This window comes from Peromyscus leucopus, chromosome 5 (genome assembly GCF_004664715.2).
Source record: "Peromyscus leucopus breed LL Stock chromosome 5, UCI_PerLeu_2.1, whole genome shotgun sequence".
Lineage (NCBI taxonomy): Eukaryota > Metazoa > Chordata > Mammalia > Rodentia > Cricetidae > Peromyscus > Peromyscus leucopus.
This window is the reverse complement of record NC_051067.1, coordinates 86,942,465-86,961,880: the sequence shown is the minus strand read 5'-3', so window position 1 is coordinate 86,961,880 and position 19,416 is coordinate 86,942,465. Positions and strand designations below refer to the sequence as shown.

Sequence of the window (19,416 nt, the reverse complement as noted above, 5' to 3'; positions counted from 1 at the left end):
TACCGTGATGAAACTAACTGTGAGCCCAAGCAAGTCCTTCCTGTAACTTGCTTCTCTCGGGGCTGGAGAGATGGCTCTGCCGTTCAAAGTACTTGTTGCCCTAGCAGAAGACCTGGGATTTTTTCCCAAGCACCCAAACCAGTGACTCCCAACCACGTGTAACTCCAGTTCCAGGGGATCTGATGGTGTCTTCTGACCTCCAGGCATGCATGCGGTGCACATACACACAAAACACTCACACACAAAAAGGAAATTTAAAAAGACTTTAAAATGTCAAAAACACGTTGCTTCTGTTGGGTAGCATCACAACAATGAGGACATAACTAACACACCAGTCTCTGTTAATCTGAGGTTTCTCTCTTTGCTCTGCACCCCCCCCCCAGTGTGCCAACCTCAGGTTCCAATAAAAAAAACTTCTCTCAAGTAGGCTTTTCCTACAAATGGTCTTTCTCATGCATAGAGAAGGCAGAGCAGGGTGCATGAAGATCAGACAAAAACCTGGAGCTATCAGCCCTGGTAGTGACAGCTGCTGAGAGGAGTGGAAGGGTTCTGGACAATCAGCAGCCACAGAGGGTCCCCGCTACCCAGAGCTTAGAACTATTAACAGCAAGAGACAGCTACAAATACAGAAGTGCCGTGGAGGCCAAGAGGCCCAATACTCAAGCTGGACTTCCTGATACGGGACTGGTCCAGTACCTGAACGGTAGCGCTAGGGAGGCAGCTGAAGGGTTCCAGACAGTGAGCAAGGCAGAGTCTACCAGAAGCTGAGACTGTGGGAAGAGGCTGTAAAGAGCCAGAGGTGGGGGCGGGGACTGGGAGGGCAGCAGGTCCCCTGCGGAACTGAGAGGGCTGCCACGGATCGAAGAGCCACGCTTCCCCACACACAAACGCCTCCGAGCTGGAACTCCAGCCTCCGGACATTGACACTCTAAGTGCAAAGCAATAAGGCTCTGCCTTGAGCTCCTGGAGCAACACACTTCTAGCTTCCAAAAATCTGACAAGATAAGCCTTAAGCCTACGTCTGTGAAGACCCCGGCCTGAGCCTCTGGACCTTGGCTAGTAGAGCAGAGAGAGCTGCCCCTTATGTAGCTTCGTTCCTATCTCGACAGAGCAAAAGAGCCCCAGCCCACCATCTGTGACACATCTGGGAGTATATTATCTTCACAGACTGTAAAAACGAACCCAAACAAGATATTCATCAGATAGAACAACCAAGGAGAAACGTACAGTCCAGAAGAACAGTTCCTCTGGAGAATAATGAAGTGGTGGGCAATGGCGGGAGGCACATGATTGTATTAGAAAGGAATGGAAACTTCTGGGTATTCACTGTATTATAACATGCCGTAACATAAAAATAAGTTACATATATTCCTTTGCACGCATCAAACGCAAACAAAAACTATTTTCTTCTTTGAAATGGGGTAGCCCAAATTGGCCTCGAACTTACAAACCTCCAGGCAGCCTCGGCTTCCTGCACGCTGGGGTTACAGACATGCATCATCCCACCCAGCCAACAAGAGGTGTTTTCACCTGTCTGGACCAGCTCCTCCCAGAGGCCCTTCAGCTCTCAGTTTGGGAAGGGTTAAGCCCTCCACAGCCTCCATACATTAGTTCTTTTTCTTGATGTCCTAAAGACAGAATATCTCTCCCAGGAGACTGACATGGCAGTGTGGGACCACGAGGGACCTCACCATACCCATTTGGATGACAAGGAGGAGGTGGGTATGTGTTAGCTGTAATTCCACAGTGGTACATTCTTCCCCATTTAGCTCAGCGGAACACTCTGTTCTCTCTACAGATGCACACACAATAACCCAAGGCAAATGGTTTTTAGGTGGTTTGTTTTATTTGCAGTTGGTAGAAAAGCCTTTTAAAATCACAATGGTCTACGGAAACAACAGCATCTCAATGAAATAAGGTTTTTAATTTTTATTGGTTTTTAAAATAAAGCCTTTAAAAATCAAAGGACTTGATAGTCATGGCTGGCCACACAGCAACATAATTTAATCATTGGCATATGACTCTTTTGCCCACTAAAAATATTTGGAATGATTTGAGGAATTCAGCTGGTAGGACCCTCTGAAAAATCAATGAAAGCCTGAGCTAATTATCTTCAGCTAATGTTTCCTGGACTGGCCATTACTTGAAAAGAAGCATATTACTAAAACCTGGTGTCTTGAATTGAAAAGTATGAACGGAGGACCTGGGGTTACCTTCTTAGCAAGAGTGACCATGAAGAGCTGAGAAAATGACTGTTCTTTGAAAGTTTAAAAACTGTTCTGCTCTTGAAGAGAGAGAGAGGCGTCTCCAGGACTCAAAACGAACCCCATTTCCCTTCAATGCACCTTTGCTGCATTTAAACCTATGCTTCTTAGCTACTCAGTTACTCTTTTGTGTCCAAAGAGAGTGTCCCAGGCTAGCTTTAGTTCATCATGCAAATTGCGTGGTGGAGCTAGCTTTTTCCCTCAAGGATGAAACTGGGGCTGAAGTTGTCATGTGGGCTTGGAACTTTTTTTTTTTTTGTAATTAGCCGCGGGTGGGAGCTAGCAGAAGCTGGCTCTCTGTTCTGAGTTCTGAAACAAGTGACTCCCAGGCACTATTTTCAGAGCTGTGCCGACACTTGTTAATAATGTTGGTATATAAAATCGTGCTCATTCCAAACTCATTTAGACACAAGAAAATTATCGAGGAGCCAGCAGAGAAAGGGAGAGACAATTAAGTTACTGACTGTCAGAGGGAGAATGCTAGAAATTTTAAGTAGAATCAGCTATCCTTTTCTGTCAGATGTAAGCACTAGGAGTAAAAGTGAAGAGTATTTTTCGCCTTCATAAGCTAATCAGTAGGGTTAGCTGGCCTGGATACCCTCCCTTCTCCGCCTTATGCAATGAAACTGCTCCAGTAAGCTGAACTTCCAAAATATAGACCTAAGGTTGATGCTATTTTACCTTTTAAAATGATGGCTCCCTAAGTGTAACAGGATTTTGGATCAGATTCTGAAATAGGAAAAGACATTAGTGGAATATTTGGTGAAGTCTGCATTCAGCCTGGGGTTTAACATGTTGTACCAATGTTAACATCTTGGTTTGAAAATGTACCATGATTAAAGACATTCTGGAAAGAATACAGGAAAACTCTTTGTCCTGTGTTTACGATTATTCTATAAATTCAAAATTATTTCCAAGTAGTTTAATGAAATGATGATCTTTAGTTGTTCCGACTCTGATCTTGGAAAAGCAGGCAGGAAGAGACCTTCTGGGGACAGTAAAGACCATGTACCTTCCCCAGACGAGAAGGGAGGCAACAGGATAGTGAACGGAACTATCAGCAGTAGCAGGCAGACACAGCCCAGGATGGCTGCCAGACTCTGGAGTTTCCTCCTAAGGGACCACCACCCAAATGATGCTGGGTCCTTGACCATGCACAGGAAAGACCTTCAGGATGGGTCGGAGGGAAGCAGAGTCAGTGAGTTTATTAAGTAGAGATAAGAAACAACGTGCGTGATTAAATCTAAGGACATTTGAGAGCGTGACACCTGAGAGAATGACATCTGTATGTATCCTAGACACAGAGCAAACTCCTGAAGACAAAGAAAGGCAGTACACACCCAATACGTGGGCAAACTCCTGAGAAAGCCACATGCAGGTGTCTATAGTTCTGTGCTTTGGAAGTTACATTGCTCAAATAATTTAAACAAGATTTGAAAATTAAGTGATTTCTTAAAAACAAGTACAAAAATACAAGCTGGTTTATTTTTCTTTAAGCATTTCCTTTTTTAAGAAGAAATTGTAAGGCAGTTTTGAGGTGTGTTGCTTAGGTTTAAAAAATACTAAAGTCATAGATACTCTAACCCCAAGTAACCTTTTTTTTTTTTTTTTTTTTTGTTTTTTTTTGTTTTTTTTTGTTTGTTTGTTTTTTTCGAGACAGGGTTTCTCTGTGTAGCTTTGCGCCTTTCCTGGAACTCACTTGGTAGCCCAGGTTGGCCTCGAACTCACAGAGATCCGCCTGGCTCTGCCTCCCGAGTGCTGGGATTAAAGGCGTGCGCCACCACCGCCCGGCCCAAGTAACCTTTTTTATTTACTGTTTTTAACATCCTTGTCTGAGGTTCTATCTTAGGAAAGGGAATCTCATCTCTGCAGGCGATCTTCAAAGCAGGTTTGTTGGTTGTACCTTAGTTCTTGGCTCAGTGGATGAAGGACTTCAACCCAACTCCAGGATCAGGGGCTCCTTTCTCTTCTTACATCCCCTGAAGTTTCCTTGTCTTCTTCTCCTGTCTTCGGGCCGGGATGGAGGATGCTGCTCCTTGCCAAGCAAACCATTTGGCTTACACTGTCTGCTGGATTCACTAGGCAGACAAGCAGAAGGCCAGAAAAAAAACATGAAATGCCCAAAGCAAAACAGGCCCGCCCACCTGCTCCGTCCCTCCCTTGCTTCTAGTAAGATGGTGTTGCTTTAGTGTGACCTGACCCAGGACTCACTGGAGGAAGCAGGTCACTGAGGGTCCCCATTTGGTGGTGCTGTTTGGGGGCATATGGAATCTTCAGGACTCACTGGAGGAAGCAGGTCACTGAGGGCTGGCAGGAGCTTTAATGTCAGGCTCCATTTCTGGCTTTGTTCCTGCTGTGCTGATATGAAGAGGTGAGTTCCAGCTGCATGTCCCCATGGCCAGAAGCTGCCTGCTGCCATGTCCACACCCAGTCCCCTTAAACCAAGTCAAAATTGACCCTGCATAGCAACGAGAAGAGGAACCAGCACAGTGGCTCTGCTGACTGGCCCTCCCTTCACTGTGCATTTTATCCACTACTACTTATAAAGGAAGGTCACTCAAGAGGGCATATCAATAGTTAGCAATAGAATTCCAACTTTCAGAGACCTTTCTCTAGGTCTAGAGAATTCCACTGTTTTTCTATGTGTATGTTTGTGTATGTGGGTACATGTGCATATGCACACATAAGTACATTTTTTTAAGACGGTCTCTCGCTGGCCTATAGCTTGCTAAGTAGTCGAGGCTGCCTGGTAGGTGAGCTCCAAGGATCTGCCTCTCTTTGCCCCCCAATGCCAGGATCACAAGTGTGCAACCACTATGCCTGGTATTTGCACGCGGCTTCTGGGATCAAACTCAGGTCCTAATGTTGGCACTTTACTGCCTGAACTATCTCCCCAGTCCCACCTAACCACCGTTTAGAAAACTGCTCGTGCAGTCCAGGTTAAAAGGTTCACCTTGCTAGACAACCAATGTTGAGACTATGGTGCATAGAGTAATTTTTTATTACATTAAAAATTTTAGCCAAGCGGTGGTGGCGCACGCCTTTAATCCCAGCACTCAGGAGGCAGAGGCAGGCGGATCTCTATGAGTTCGAGGCCAGCCTGGTCTACAGAGTGAGTTCCAGGACAGGCACAAAGCTACACAGAGAAACCCTGTCTCGAAAACAAACAAACAAAATTAAAATGTATTTTGTGTGCATGTACACACACGGGCTTTGGTGCGTATGTGGAGGTCAGAGGTCAGTTTAAGGGAATGAGTTCTCTCCTTCAACCATGCGGGCCCTGGGGATTGGACTCAAGTTGTCACGCTGGGCAGCAAGCACTTTTATCCAGAGTCATCTCATAATTATATAGTCTACATTTTGTTCTATAAAGTCCCTGAAGTACGTATTTTCCTCTTCAAACCAAAAATACTTCCAGAAACACGAGTAAGTTTTCTTTGCAAAGGACAATCTTGGTCTCAAACACCATCATTTCAAGAATACAGATTAAAAAGCCCTCTTGAGGTTCCTTGAAGATTGGTGATGGAACAAGAAATTCCATGTAGAATTTAATAGTGCTGAGGACTGGGCCCAGGGCTCCTGACTGCTAAGCATAAGCTACATTTCTGCAGCTCTGAAACCATCTCCTAAACGAGCTTTTGGAGATCTTAATATTTCCCATTCCTGTGTGACTACCTCGGACACAGCAGTTCCCTGGTTCCGTGATGTCGACGTGAAGTGAACAGCTCTGTAAGAGACTCAGCATTCTTAGGAGAGAGTGGAATCTTTATGTGAAATAAGAAACAGACTGTTCCTGCCACAGAAGCTGTGAGAAAGGTGATTATTGGTCAGTGGGCTAAAGGCAGAGTTTTTAACGAATACTGCTAGGATGATGGGGTGGCCATTCCACTCAGATGGGAAGACGCCGATTGAATCTGATGTTTGGGCCAGACCATCTGGGAGCAGGTAGGTGAGGTAGGAAAGACGGTCAGTTACTTAAAGGTAGGCCTAAAAGAGATGGAGAATGATAGGAAGGGCTAGCCTAGTACTCACTTTTTTGTCCTGAGCAAAAGGACAAGGAAAGATAAGCTGTCACCAATAGAGAGGAAAAAGGCCACAAGGGTGGATTGGGCTAAGACTGGGAACTCAGTCTTGACCATGATTCCATCTGTCAGATGCTAGTGAACACCACACAGGTAGCTGGGTACAAGTCTAGGATTAGAGGGTGAGAGCTGAACCAGAACTCTGAACTTGGGAGTCATCAGCAGGTAGACAAAGATCCACAGCCTAAGCCTGGAGCTGTCAGGGACAGCGGCAAGAACTCAGAAACAGCCTTGCCTCACTCCTCTCCGAGTCCAGTGTGGCCCTGGGGAGACCTGCAGAGTGAACAAAGTCTTCTGTCTATAATACGGTCAGTTACCTGAAGAGAGCCCTGAGGGGAAAGGCACACATTCACTCTCTGAATTTTAGAAGCACTTTAATACTTGAGACAATTCATTCTTTTTGAGAAAAAAAAAATCAATTCTTTGAATGAATTAAACAATTACCTGGAAACCTGAACTGGGGAGGGGTGGTTTCTGGGATGACGAATAGTCCGACAGACTTGAAGGACACTGTAACTGAACATGGGTTTGAAAACTGTGTATGATATAATCTGTTCAAAATTTAAAACAAGTTCTGAATATGTGGCCTTTGAGGAAACTTGTTTTATGCTTTTTAAAAAGAAAGATAATCAGCACTCTCAGTATTATCTTTACAAACAAAGCTACCTGGAAAGCAGAGCCGCCAAAAGCTAGGCTAACACACTCTTTGCCCCTGGTTCCTGGGCCCTGAATGTGCATAAAAGCTGTGGTAGGAACGAAGTGTCATTTTGCTAGGGCAGAGCACACTCCCAGAAAATGTTCCTAGTATTTATGCATATTGTACAAACAGAAATGCAGCTGTAGAAACACAGATTTGAGCATTACAGTCAAATAAGATCAAAGACCACACCCTTAGATGACTTGCTGATTCCCGGCAGCCTGGAAACTAGACAGCACATGTACAAAATGCAAAGCCCATCATTTAATTAAATGTGCTAAGACAGGCATTTACATGCATCTGTCATTTTAAGCATCCACTACAATACTGGGCACCCAAATCTCTCCGTAATTACAATGAAGATATTTTCCAGTAGCTGTAGGATGCCAGGGGTGGCCAGTGGTATGGAGAAACTGCCTACCAGACAATCCAAATGGCCCTAGGAAATGAGGCTTTTGCCAGTGATAGCCTAGGGTCTGGAGAACTCATCCCTCGGGTGCAATTTTAAACAGATTCCCAGTAAGTGGTCAGGGGTCCTCTTTGCATTAATGTTGCAGTAGTTAACCCTGGAGAAAAAAATGTAAAGGAGGAGTCTTCCCTACTAACACTTACCAGGCTGTTTTTCAGCTGAGGCTCTTCAGTGTAAGCCCTGGTGTAGATATCACAAAGGCTGGTAAACACCCTTTAATAACTACTTTTCAACTCCTAACACCCCCCTGACAGCTTTTCTAGACGGGGAATGGAACAAGTGCCAGTGCTCTAGAGATCACTGACAGACACACCACGGCCCCTCTGGTGGACTGAAGGGATGCAACTCTAGGTCAAAAGCCCGGATTACAGGGCCCAAGAGCTCAACGTCGTCTCCTTTCTGCTCTGCCACTCATCTGACTTCCCTTTCCTCCCAATGTACCGTTTTTGGAAACTGGGGTAAGTCCCAGCAGGCGGGCAGCATGGTGGGGATGATGTCCTTTGTCCAGCCATGAGGAAGGTAAGGCAAATAAGCTTAAGAGAAATTTGTGAACAGGCAGAGATGACCCACTTTGTACTTGTCCTTTGCAGCCAACAAGACCAGGCACCTGAGGAATCCCAGTTCCAACTTGACTATGTCTATGTCCAAGATCCTTATTTAAGATGGACTCTGGCTCCTGAGCGGCTTTCTCGGGTCAAAAGGCCTCACTGTGGAACAGCAGGTAACTGAAGTCCAGGAAGACCAACAGGATCAAGGGCATGCACATCTGCCCCCAACCAGGTAGTTCCAAGCTTGGAGCCTGCTGAAGGTCAAAAGCCCTGAAGCAGTACACAGTTGGGTCACCCATGAAATTAACTAGGTCTTGTCAGGGACACAGAGATAAATCCATGAGTTGCAGTGCTGTTCAGTCTTCCATATTAGTGAACTTTCTCTTCTTATAATTCTGAACGAGGTTGGACGCTGTGATCTGAGAAGCCTGACCCTTTTCCCAGCTCTGAAAGTCATTCAGCCCTTTCTGCCCTATTTGAAATAAGCCTCTCTCCATCTCATCCAGCCTGGCGACCAGTGCTGAAGTGTCTTCATTGTAAGAATTCTGGGAGGAGTCCATGATGCGGCGGAACCGTCCAATAAAAGTCTGAAAAAAAGTAAGAGAATCAGGGGCAACATCACATCCCATCACGCCAGCCACACTGAAAACCTTCTGTTAACTTATTTTTAGGGGGAGACGGGGCACCCATGTGATACCATGTATGTGAGTAGAGGTTAGAGGACAACATGTGGGATACAGTCCTTCCACCAACCTAACACAGGTCATCAGGTTCAGCTGCAAGTGCCTCTACCCTGCTAAGCTGCCTTGCTGGCCCTCAGATGTATTGTTCTTACTGAAGCAGTTAACGGTTTATGTATTTACTTGTTTATTGGGCAGGGTCTCACTATGTAGCCTCAGCTGGCCTGGAACTCAGAGATCTACTGGTTTCTGCCTCCCAAGTGCTAGAATTAAAAGTGTGCACCACCATATATGGCCTTATTGTTATTTTTTCAACTATGTGGATATGTGTATATCGATGTGATTGCACATGCCCTCATGCTGCTGGAGCTGCAGGCAGCTGTGAGCCACCTGAAGTGGGTGCTGGGAATTGAACTCGGGTCCTCTGCAAGAGCAATGTGTGCTCTTACCACTGAGCCTTCTATCCCGCCCTATACTGGAACACTTGGATGGCTTCAGTTTGGTCTCGGGACTCACCCAGGAGGCTTGGGTGCCCCCTACTACTTAAGAAAGTCTTTGTTTCTTTTACAGTAAAAAAGGTTGTTATGGAAATCCAATGGATTGTTACTAAAACCAGCGAAGCAATATATGTAAAGCATACCGCAAGAGGCTGGCGCACAGCAAGAGGCTGGTGCACAGAGGCCCTGGAAAAGCACTGCCTGTCGTTACTGGGAACAATGACTACAGAAATGAAAATGAACAGCTTTCAACCAGATGGGATTTGGGATCAACTGGATTCAGTTTTTATTTTTCTCAGTCAAAGAGCAGAATGGAGATGTGTAAGAGCAAAGAGCTCTGAGGAAAAACCACAGGCCCCGATCCAGTTTTTCTATTGTCTCACAGTAAAAATCATTTAATCTAGAAGCAACTCTAAAACACTTGAAAGCAGTGATGGAAAAAGAAAACACACAACTCACTTTAAAAAAGAAAACTTTATTCAACAAGTCCTGGGGGCTGGGCCTGTTGGCACAGAATGTAATCCCAGATACTCAGAGACCGAGGACCCTAAGTACAGGCCAGTCTTGAACGCTGAGCAAGTTAGAGGCCACTGAGTAACTTCGTGAGACACCCTGTCTCAAACAACCAGCAATAGAAAGTCCAAGTCTCGGTGAAACACGCATGCTTCCCTCTTTTTTAGCTTTCCATTCTACAGTTTTTTAATTCAACCTCTGGTCTACAGGATGGGTATGAACTGCTTTTACTGAATGGACAGCAATGTTTTCTTTTTTTCTTTTAATTTTGTGGTATCAGACAGCCACAGAATAAGACTTAAGGCTGTGAGCCTTAAGTGTTGAGAATCAAACCTAGGTCCTAGGAAGTAAATACAAAAAGGAAGAGGCAGGTCATACATTTTTTAAATGTATCAGATAAGAACAAGAAGTTCTGGGGTGCTACCACACAATAAAGTGCCTACAGATGGCTATAATGAACTGTGCATTTCAAAACGCTAAAGAAGAAATGATTAAGGGGCTGGGGAGGAGGAGGAGGAGGGTCACTGGGGAAAGCACCTGCCATGCAAATGTGAGGACCCAAGTCTGAATTCCCAGAACCCATGTAAAAGCCGAGCAAGGACTGCACATCTGTAATTTCACTGCTTCGGTGGTCAGATGGAAGTGGAGACGAGACTCCAGGAAGCTCACTGAATGGTCAGATGGGAAGTGGAGACTAGTTCACTGACTGGTCAGATGGGAAGTGGAGACGAGCTCACTGACTAGTCAGTCTGGCGTAGTCAATAGCAAAAGAGACCTTGGAAGGTGAGGACTGACCCCCAAAGTTGTCTTCTGACCACTCCATGTGTGCCGGGGCAAGAATGCACCTGCACTCACACATTTAACATGAGCACACACGTAAACACACCAGACACACACACAAAAGAATGAATACTGTAGATAGACATGTTTAACTGACATAAACATTATATAATAGATACATGTATTAAAACATTATATAGGACCCTATAAATGTGTAAAACACTTTTGTTTTGAAGCCGGAGACAATTTTATTAAAGTCTGAGAAGAACAAGAGGGAGGACAAACTGTGGAATCCGGCGGCTGCCAAGGAAGCAAGATGGAGAAGAGGAAGAGAGAAAGCCATGCCTTCTGTATGGAAGCTGGCAAGCAGCTGTGTGACAGAAGAAGAAAGGACTCCAGATGAGTCAGAGACCCCAGGGCGCTGGAGAAAACACGCTGCGGCTTTTTGGCCAGTGTCCAAAAGGCAAAGCTCTAGGGCACGAAGACCATCTGGGAAAGGTGTATATATATTAACTTATTAAGAGGCAATTATCCTTCCCTTTTCCTCAGCATGTCCTCAGGTGAACAAGCTTTCCTCTGGGGTGGACTCCTGGTCAGGTGACTGATAGCAGTCTGATAAACTGTTGTTTTCTTTTTAAAAATACAGTATCTTTTATTTATTCTTCGATAATTTTATACATGTATCTTGATCATATCCATCCCTAAGTCCCCTTCTCACTCTTCCAGGATATATCATGTAAAAACCTTTATAGGTTTTATTTCACATCATAAGAGGCAGGCACTGGACCACTGGTCTACATCCCTAGATCAATTAAAAAAAACTGGCAGAACAGTGGAAGTGTAGGCCACCCTAGAACACCCACAAACCAGGTTTATGGATCACACGTCTCCCCAAGTGTGATGGCTACTCTAAGTTGTCAACTTGACTGGATTGGAAGTCAACTGAGCTGCAGGCTGCTAGGGCCTCCTATGAGGGACTGTCTTCATCTGAGATGGGAAGACCCACCCTGAATGTAGACAGCACCTTCTGAGGGCAGCTCAGATGAAGACATGACGAAGGAAAACGCTTTGTCTGCCTGCCCTCACTCTTGCAAGTTCACCTACTCCGTTGGGGTGGCATTCCTTAGCTGATATTAGGAACCAGCAGCTCTCGGAGAATCCTCAGGTGTTTAGCACCAGACTGGGACTGCTAAGACATCCAGTCTTGTGGACTGAGCAACTACTGATTCTTAGTCTCTTTGGTGTGACACGGCCATTGTTGGACTACTGAGACCATATCATGTAAGTCGATCTAATAAATCGCCTTAATAGTTGTTTTTTCTTCTCCAGTTAAAAGCTTTTTATTGATCTGAGAACCCACAGATACTCTTTCAATTTATTTTTTAGAAAGAGTTAGCCCTGAAAACATACATACAAGAAACATCATATGGACTTAGCAGGTTATATTTAGGAATATATATGTATATACAGATACATATATGCATGCAATAACAATTAGTGGAAAAAAGACCACGAATTTGGAGGAGACTGGGGAGGAACATACGGGCGGGAGTGGAGGGAGGAAAGGGAATGGAGAAATGTTGTAACTAGATTATAATCTTAAAAAAAAAATGTTTAATGCCTCAGCACTTCAAGATTTATTTTATGTATGTGTGTCTATGTCTGTGTACATGGTGTCTATGGAGACCAGAAAAGGGTGTCAGATTCCCTGGAGCGGGAGCTACAGATGGTTATGAGCTGCCTGATATGGGTACTAGGAACTGAACTTGGGTCCTTTGAAAGAGCAGTATGTACTCTTAACTATAATGATATTTTATTTGTACTGAAATGTGATTTGTATGTTAATAAATAAAGTTGCCCGGGGGTCAGAGCTATTAGCAAGCCATAGCGAAAGCTGGGTGTTGGTGGCGCACGCCTTTAATCCCAGCACTTGGTAGGCAGAGTTAGGTAGATCTCTGTGTGTTCAAGGATACAGCCAGCATTGGAGACACACGCCTTTAATTTCAATACCAACCATAGAAGACCTGGAGGTCTGTACAGACAGGCAGTGACTAGGAGGTCATGTGGTTGGGTTTACAACCAATAAGGAGGCAGAACAGAAACTCTATAAAAAAGACAGACACAGGAAGTAGATCTCTTTTGGAGAGGTACAGCGACAGTGAAGGGTAAGGTTTTTAGCTCTTAGCTATCGCTCTGACCTCTTGGCTTTCATCTTTACATTAAGATGGTTGGTTACATCTACACTTAACCACTGGGCCAATTCTCCAGCTCTATGTCTTCATGTCTATCTGTCTATCTGAAGTGCTCATGTCTCATGTCTGTCTGTCTGTCTATTGAAGTCCTCATGTCTGTCTGTCTGTCTCTCCTTTAGAGAACCCTGACTAATACAGAGGGTAAAAACGATGTCTGGTAGCTGCCATCACTCATCACTGGCTGCTAGGATATGCACAGCCCAACACTTCACACTACTTACCTGCAGCAGAGACTGGGAGATATCTGCATTCTCTGGACTGTCAAAGTGCAGAAGCTGGGAGCCAAACCCGTAGAAATGGGGCCCCATTTTGTGGAGGTCCACGACATTAGCGTCTGCACTGAACACAGTCCTCCATCCCTCTTGATACATCTTGGGAAGTTCCACAGAAAGGATGCGCCGCTTGGTGTCGAAGAGTCCTTTAGCCAGCCACAAGGGAAGCTCAAGCTTTGTGCCCTGCACCAGGCAAGAGCACAGAATTAAGAAACGAAGGTACAGTCAGCATATGTGGGGAAAAATGAAAATTCCTGTTTTCTGGGAAATACTGCCTCTTCTACTGGTGACTGCGAAGTGACATGAAGAAGTGAACCACAGACTTACATTGTTATTTACTTTTCTAGCCGTGTGTGTGTGTGTGTGTGTGTGTGTGTGTGTGTGTGTGTGTGTGTCTGCGTCAGGGTAGGCAGGTAAATGCACACTGTCTCCCTGGTAAACACGGCGTGTGTGGAGGCCACAGGCTGCTGTCACAACGTTTTCCTTGCTCACTTCTCCATCTTAACTTTGAGACAGTTCGTCCTCTTGCCAACTGACCCAACACTACTATTCAGTCAACTAGTGTCAGTGGCTCTGGATACAGCAGTCAACCTCAGCCCCTACCCTGCCACTGCTGAGTTAGAGACACAGTCATGCCTGGCTTTTTAGGTGGGTCCTGTGGATCTAGACTCAGGTTCTCATGCCAATGCAGCAAGAACCTGACTCACTCGGCCACATCTCCAGCCCTTATTTACATTATTTACATATTCTTAACTGGTACGTTTAAGGGGTACTAGATGCTGCTGCAATACACTTTCACATTGTATAATCTCTAAATCAAGTTAACCACCCACCTCAAACAGCATTTCTTTAGAGTGAGCACATTCCAAATCCTTTCTCCAGTTGTTCAAAAGGGCAAGGGCCTCACTGTAATCTACAGTCACTCTTCTGCTCAGCAGCACACCTGAACGCCTTAATTAACACCAGAGTGACATCTGCTAATCAAGTTCCCGCCCCCACTTTCCCAGACTCTGCTATCATTCTGCTACCCTCAATTTCTATGAGATCAGCTTAGGCTGAGGTTTCATGTCATGAGGCAATAAAGACAGAAAACAGATTATAACAAAAACTGAAGTGGAAGTCTTCCAGAGTAAATGAATATACTTTTTTACTTTCTTTGAATATTCTCCATCCATGGTATGTATATATAAGTACCAATCTGGATGCTGGTAGTAGAGAACAAAGGGAAATCAATCTGAAGTCAGGGGGCTTCAGAGGTGGCAGAAAGGGCCAATGTCTACGGTTTTCAAAGCCTTAAGAAGTGGAAAACATGACAAGATGAGATGACTGGCCAGAAACCAAAAGAAATCTCCTAGTTGAAGCCATAGGGCCCAGGTTCGAATCCTAGTTTACCACTTACTGGAGGCCGCTGGCCTTGTCACCCCAGTCTTTGTTAGGTTTATGGGAGGGTAAAGGGGCAAGTGCACGGAGCTGCCACATTCACTCCGAACAATGAGCAACCTTTTACCGAGGACTGACTTGGTTAAGCCACCACGGACTGCGGGGGGACCCTGGCCAAGCTCCTCAATCTTTGTGGAGTTGCCTAAGTGAGAGGATGTAACTTAGCTCACGGTTAAGTTACACCCACCTCCACCCCGCCAGGCCCCGCTTCCGCCCACCCTGGCGAATCGGCCCTTGGGAACAGGAGGTTGACCCTGTCATCAGTTTGCAGAATGCACAGGGCCACTTGCAGTTCCCAGACTTACAAACCTCAAATAAGTTTTTAGGGCAAACATGAACAGAACCAAGACCCCGCGAGGCTCAGCTGGGGCCAATCCTCCAGCGTTCGGAAAGCCAAGACCTTCGGGGGGGGGGGGGGGGGGGCGTTTAAAAACAAATCCAGCGGTGGCGGGGGACCAGCCCGAGCGCTGTGCAGCTTTCCGGGGTCCCCGCGGCCTCCCGGGGTCGCCTCACCTGCGGCAGCGCGTGGTCCGACTCGGCGTCCGCGCCCCGCTCCAGGAAGAAGGCGCCCAGGCGCGGCATGGACGTCTCGACGCGCACCGGCAGCTTCTCCTGGGACATCAGGATGTCGTCCAAGGACAGGAAGTTCTCCTCGGGTCCCAGGGCGCCGGACTCCACCGGTAAATACGCCTCGGACATGGCTGCTCGCGGCAGCGTCAAGGGACGAGGCAGCCACCGGCTTCAAACTCGGCTTTCCCGCGCCTGACTCGCCAGACCCGAGCAGTCGAGCCCTACGGGCCTGCGGCTGCTCAGGCAGAAGCAATCGATGAAGTCACAGCTCTGGTCCCGAGTCACCGCCCTGAGCTGAAACCCTGGGGTGAGGCGGCCGGAAGTTCTCCTGCAGCTGGTAGCCTAGGCTGGGAAAGGTGCTTAGAATCTTGAACGTGGTTAGGTTAATTTTTGTCTTTGAAAACAACTCAAGAAACAAAAACACAAGCGCTAGCCCGAATGTTGAACTGTGTGCGGAGTTACAAAGTATTTGTAGTATTTTGGTGGGGTATGGGTTCAGGTGGGCTGGGAACTTGGATGGAGAGGTAGATTTACATACGAGTGACAAAATCTTAATGAAGTCTTTCCAGGACCTTCCAGCTTGCTTTGCTGTCAACTGACAAATTCCTCTTGTGGCTCTTAGTTTAAGTTCCTAAAAGAGGAAATTAGACTAGTCCCGTTAGTCTTTTGACAGCCACCCTACCCGCGAGAGTTCCAGTGCCAAGTGTTTTCTTGGGTCCAGAACAAGGAAAGGTCATGGTTGCTTAGTGCTAGGGTTTGTGGCACTACTCACACAAGGATGAGCGTTGAGGGGGATTGTTGAGAGACGTGCTGCAGGGCATTCCTGGGGTAGTGGAGTTTGTGAGCAATGTGTACACAGGAAGGGGGGTGTGCATGACGTTCATCTTTTGCATCCCTTTTTAGTTTTGAATGAAACAATTTGTTAATGTATTCACATAATTCACTATATTTAAGCAATAGCCTTCTAAATATGGACTGGAACTTTACATATGCTAAGCAACAGTCGCTTGTTTTTTCTTGCCAAAATACTTGAGTTAAATGAATGTTTAAAATATTTACACCACTTTCTTTACTTTTTTCCCTCTTCTTTTAGCAATCATTGCTAGTCAGTTTAAAATAATTTATTCTAGGCAGCTAGTTTAAAAGATCCCAGTAGTGTCAAACATGGTGGCACATGAATCCCACTAACAGGGAAGCTGAGGCAAGAGGATCTCAGGCTTGAGGCCAGCCTGAGTTACATGGCAAGACCTTATCTTTAAAAACAGTTATGAAAAATGTGCTTGTTGACATGACAGGATCAGAAGCAAACTCCGGATGAGCTAGGCATGTGCTGACACTGTTGGCAATTTCCTGCATGTCTCCAGATCTTGTGTACAGCTACTTCCCAATTCACAATGGTCCCACTAACAACCTTTTGCTTTACAATGATACAAAAACTTACTCATATAACCATTCTGTTTTTATTTTCAATACAGTGTTTGATAAATAACATGAGATATTCAGTGTTTTGTTTTAAAATAGGCTTTGTGTTAGATGATTTTGCCCAACTGTGTCCTGAGGACATTTGAGGCAGACTGAGTTAAACTATGATATCTTGTAGGTTAAAGGATAAATTTTCACTTAATGTTTTCAATGTACAATAAGTTTATTGAGAAGTCACCCTGCTGTAGATTAAAGAATATCTGTATTTAATGAAAAGTGTAGTAGAGATGGCAGCAATAAATTTGTTTTCATCAGTCCTATAAATGAACCATTTTAACCTCAAATAATGCTGCCTTCCCTTCACTTATAATATCCTATCATATTTTTGAAACAACGTCTTGTATGCGGCCTAAGCTGACCCTAAACTCAGGAGTCTTCTGCCTCAGGCTTCCAGGTACTAGGGTTACCGGTATTGTGCCTACGATATTTAAAATTCTCATTGGCAGTGGTAATAAGAAACCAGGGAAATTTACATTCGTCTCCCCCAGTTTTTCAGTGCTGGTCTCCATAAACATCGTATGAATGGAATCATCATCCTTAGCTTTCCTCCATGCTTCTCTTACACAACAAAGTCACACTTACTTCCTGCATTAGCAGTCACATAGTCACACAGTCCAACCGTTGCCAACTCTGCTGCTACCACCTTGTCAGTATTTTGATATCTTGACCCATGGGGACATGGGGAGGAATTACCCCTCCGGAGTTAGCTAATTCCTAGAGACAGCAAACAAGGTACCTGTTTATAAATCAGCCATTCCAAGCCTCTGTCCCAAGGCAGTTTATCTAGCACACACACAAAGCCAATATTTCCTGTACACATGCCCCAGCATGGTGTTGGGAGCACAAGGGTCCTGATAATCACAGAGAAGCACTAAGTGAATGTGTAATGTTAATCACGAAGGGGTGTCTCCTCGATGGAGGAGATAAAAATCAAATGCCTGCATTCCATCCAGAAGAAAGCTGAGAGTGGATCTTGTTAACGACCTGGTGACCTTTTTGCTCTCTGAAGGGACAGACCTCACCCAAATTCCTCAGACTGATCATCCCAGACTCTTTCCTCCCTAGACCGTAGCCCATCTTTAGGGGAGATGTCACATGTACTTTATGGCTTCTGACCTTTGTGCTATCAGTCAGAGACCACACTACATTCTAGGCCTTTCAGCTGTAGAACCAACCCTCATGGTCACATGCACTCTGTAAAAGAGTCTCTATGTAGTCATACCTTAGGCTTTATTGTGCACCTGGAAATTGGACTGATCAGACTGATTGTGGCCTGGAAACTTTCCCCAAATTGTACTGTGTTTTAAATATGCTGACAATAAATCACCTGGTATTAGACTTCCAGAAGTCAATCTGCACCATGTTTCCATTCTTATTTCTTCTTGCAGTTTGATTCCCTATATGACACATGCAGGGACCCCCTCTGCATGGGACACATATGCACACATACATGCACACTTGCACACACACACGCTGCACACACAAATGAATATAATTTTAAAATTAAGTAAACATAATTCATAGTGATAATGTATACTTTTCTGCTGAGATGGAGATATGGCAGCAGATATGGTTTGGGATAGAAACATGAACTTGTTTATTTGAAAGCAATATAGGTCATTTACTGCTGAGGACTGTAAGCTACTTTTACATAGAAATAATAATAATAAAAAAAAACTCAATGAGTTAACCACGTCACAAGAGTATCACTTTTGGGCAGAGACCAGAATATTGTCTTTAAATGCAAACACCATATTAATACTGAAAGGATTAAGATGAAATCAGATGGTCTTGTTTTTCTCACTTAATGTCTTGGCTTCTGATGAAACTATCCACTGCTGTGTACTGTTACTCTGTTTAATCTCTCTTCTCCTTAACTAGTAAACACGTGAAGAAACCAGAACAAGTGAAAAGAGTGAAGGTTTGAGTTTGTGATGCTAAAAACAGCCAGTCCTTCGATGGAGTGGCACATGGTTTATTGCATACGAATCTGTCTATGGTTTATGTCCTAAGAGCCAAGAAAGCTCTTAAGCCAACTAATCAATAGACCGGAAGTGCACCTCGAAGACTTTCGATCTGCGTAAACTCTGCCTTGTGTTCACTGTGCTAGCAACGCACTGAACTGCAATGCTACCTTCTGACAGTGTCTGCTGGGTCCCGAGAACAGACCAGCCATTTGAGAATCGCAGACGCCTGGGGCAGCAGTGCTTTAGAACACAATGAACGTGATAGGAGCTGCCTTAGTGGCCATGGCCCAACCTCAGAAGGCAGCGCTGTTAGATTTGCAAAACCACAAGCAGTTTTCAAGTGTTTAGATCATCCTAGTGAGTGTGTATGTATGTGTGCGTGCATGCAAATGTGTGTGCATCCCATGCTGAGGATTAAACTCAGGAACTCATGCATGCTAGGCAAGCACCTTATCACTGAGCCACATTCCCTGACTCTAAACTTGCCTTTTGTCTGTGTTTTGTTTCTGCTTTTGCTGTGGGATGTTCTGTATGTGCTGTGGGAGCCCATTCTTGGGTTCCTCGTGGCTTTACCCAGCAGGTCCGCATAGAGGATGATTAGGCCCCACAGGCCTGAGTGCAGGTGTCTGAGATGGTCTGCACTTGGCTGTGCTGGGGGACGGTCTATATGGCAAATGTGTTGCTCTGATTGGTCAATAAATAAAACACTGATTGGCCTGTGGCTAGGCAGGAAGTAGAGGCAGGACTAACAGAGAGGAAAAATAAAAGAACAGGAAGGCAGAAGGAGTCACTGCCAGCCGCCACCCTGACAAGCAGCATGAAAAGATGCCGGTAAGCCACGAGCCGCGTGGCAGGGTATAGATTTGTGGAAATGGATTAATTTAAGCTATAAGAACAGTTAGC

At 45.2% G+C, this 19,416-nt stretch overlaps 1 protein-coding gene across 1 annotated transcript; it reads right to left on the bottom strand.

Annotated features, from left to right (window-relative positions):
- Positions 1-6,703: 6,703 nt before the first annotated feature.
- Positions 6,704-15,360, bottom strand: Gins3 (GINS complex subunit 3). Its single transcript, XM_028871412.2, has 3 exons — positions 15,008-15,360; positions 13,004-13,237; positions 6,704-8,647 (listed from the first exon to the last, which is right to left on the bottom strand). Exons 1-3 carry the CDS (start codon positions 15,191-15,193, stop codon positions 8,417-8,419), a joined length of 651 nt encoding a protein of 216 aa, XP_028727245.1. The 5' UTR covers positions 15,194-15,360; the 3' UTR covers positions 6,704-8,416.
- Positions 15,361-19,416: the final 4,056 nt, after the last annotated feature.

Coding starts and splice junctions, on each gene's coding strand:
- Gins3 (XM_028871412.2), bottom strand. CDS start 15,193: ATGTCCGAGGCGTATTTACCGGTGGAGTCCGGCGCCCTGGGACCCGAG. Junction 13,238..15,007: donor CGGACCACGCGCTGCCGCAG/GTGAGGCGACCC, acceptor TGCCTGGTGCAG/GGCACAAAGCTTGAGCTTCC. Junction 8,648..13,003: donor TCTCCCAGTCTCTGCTGCAG/GTAAGTAGTGTG, acceptor ACTTTTTTTCAG/ACTTTTATTGGACGGTTCCG.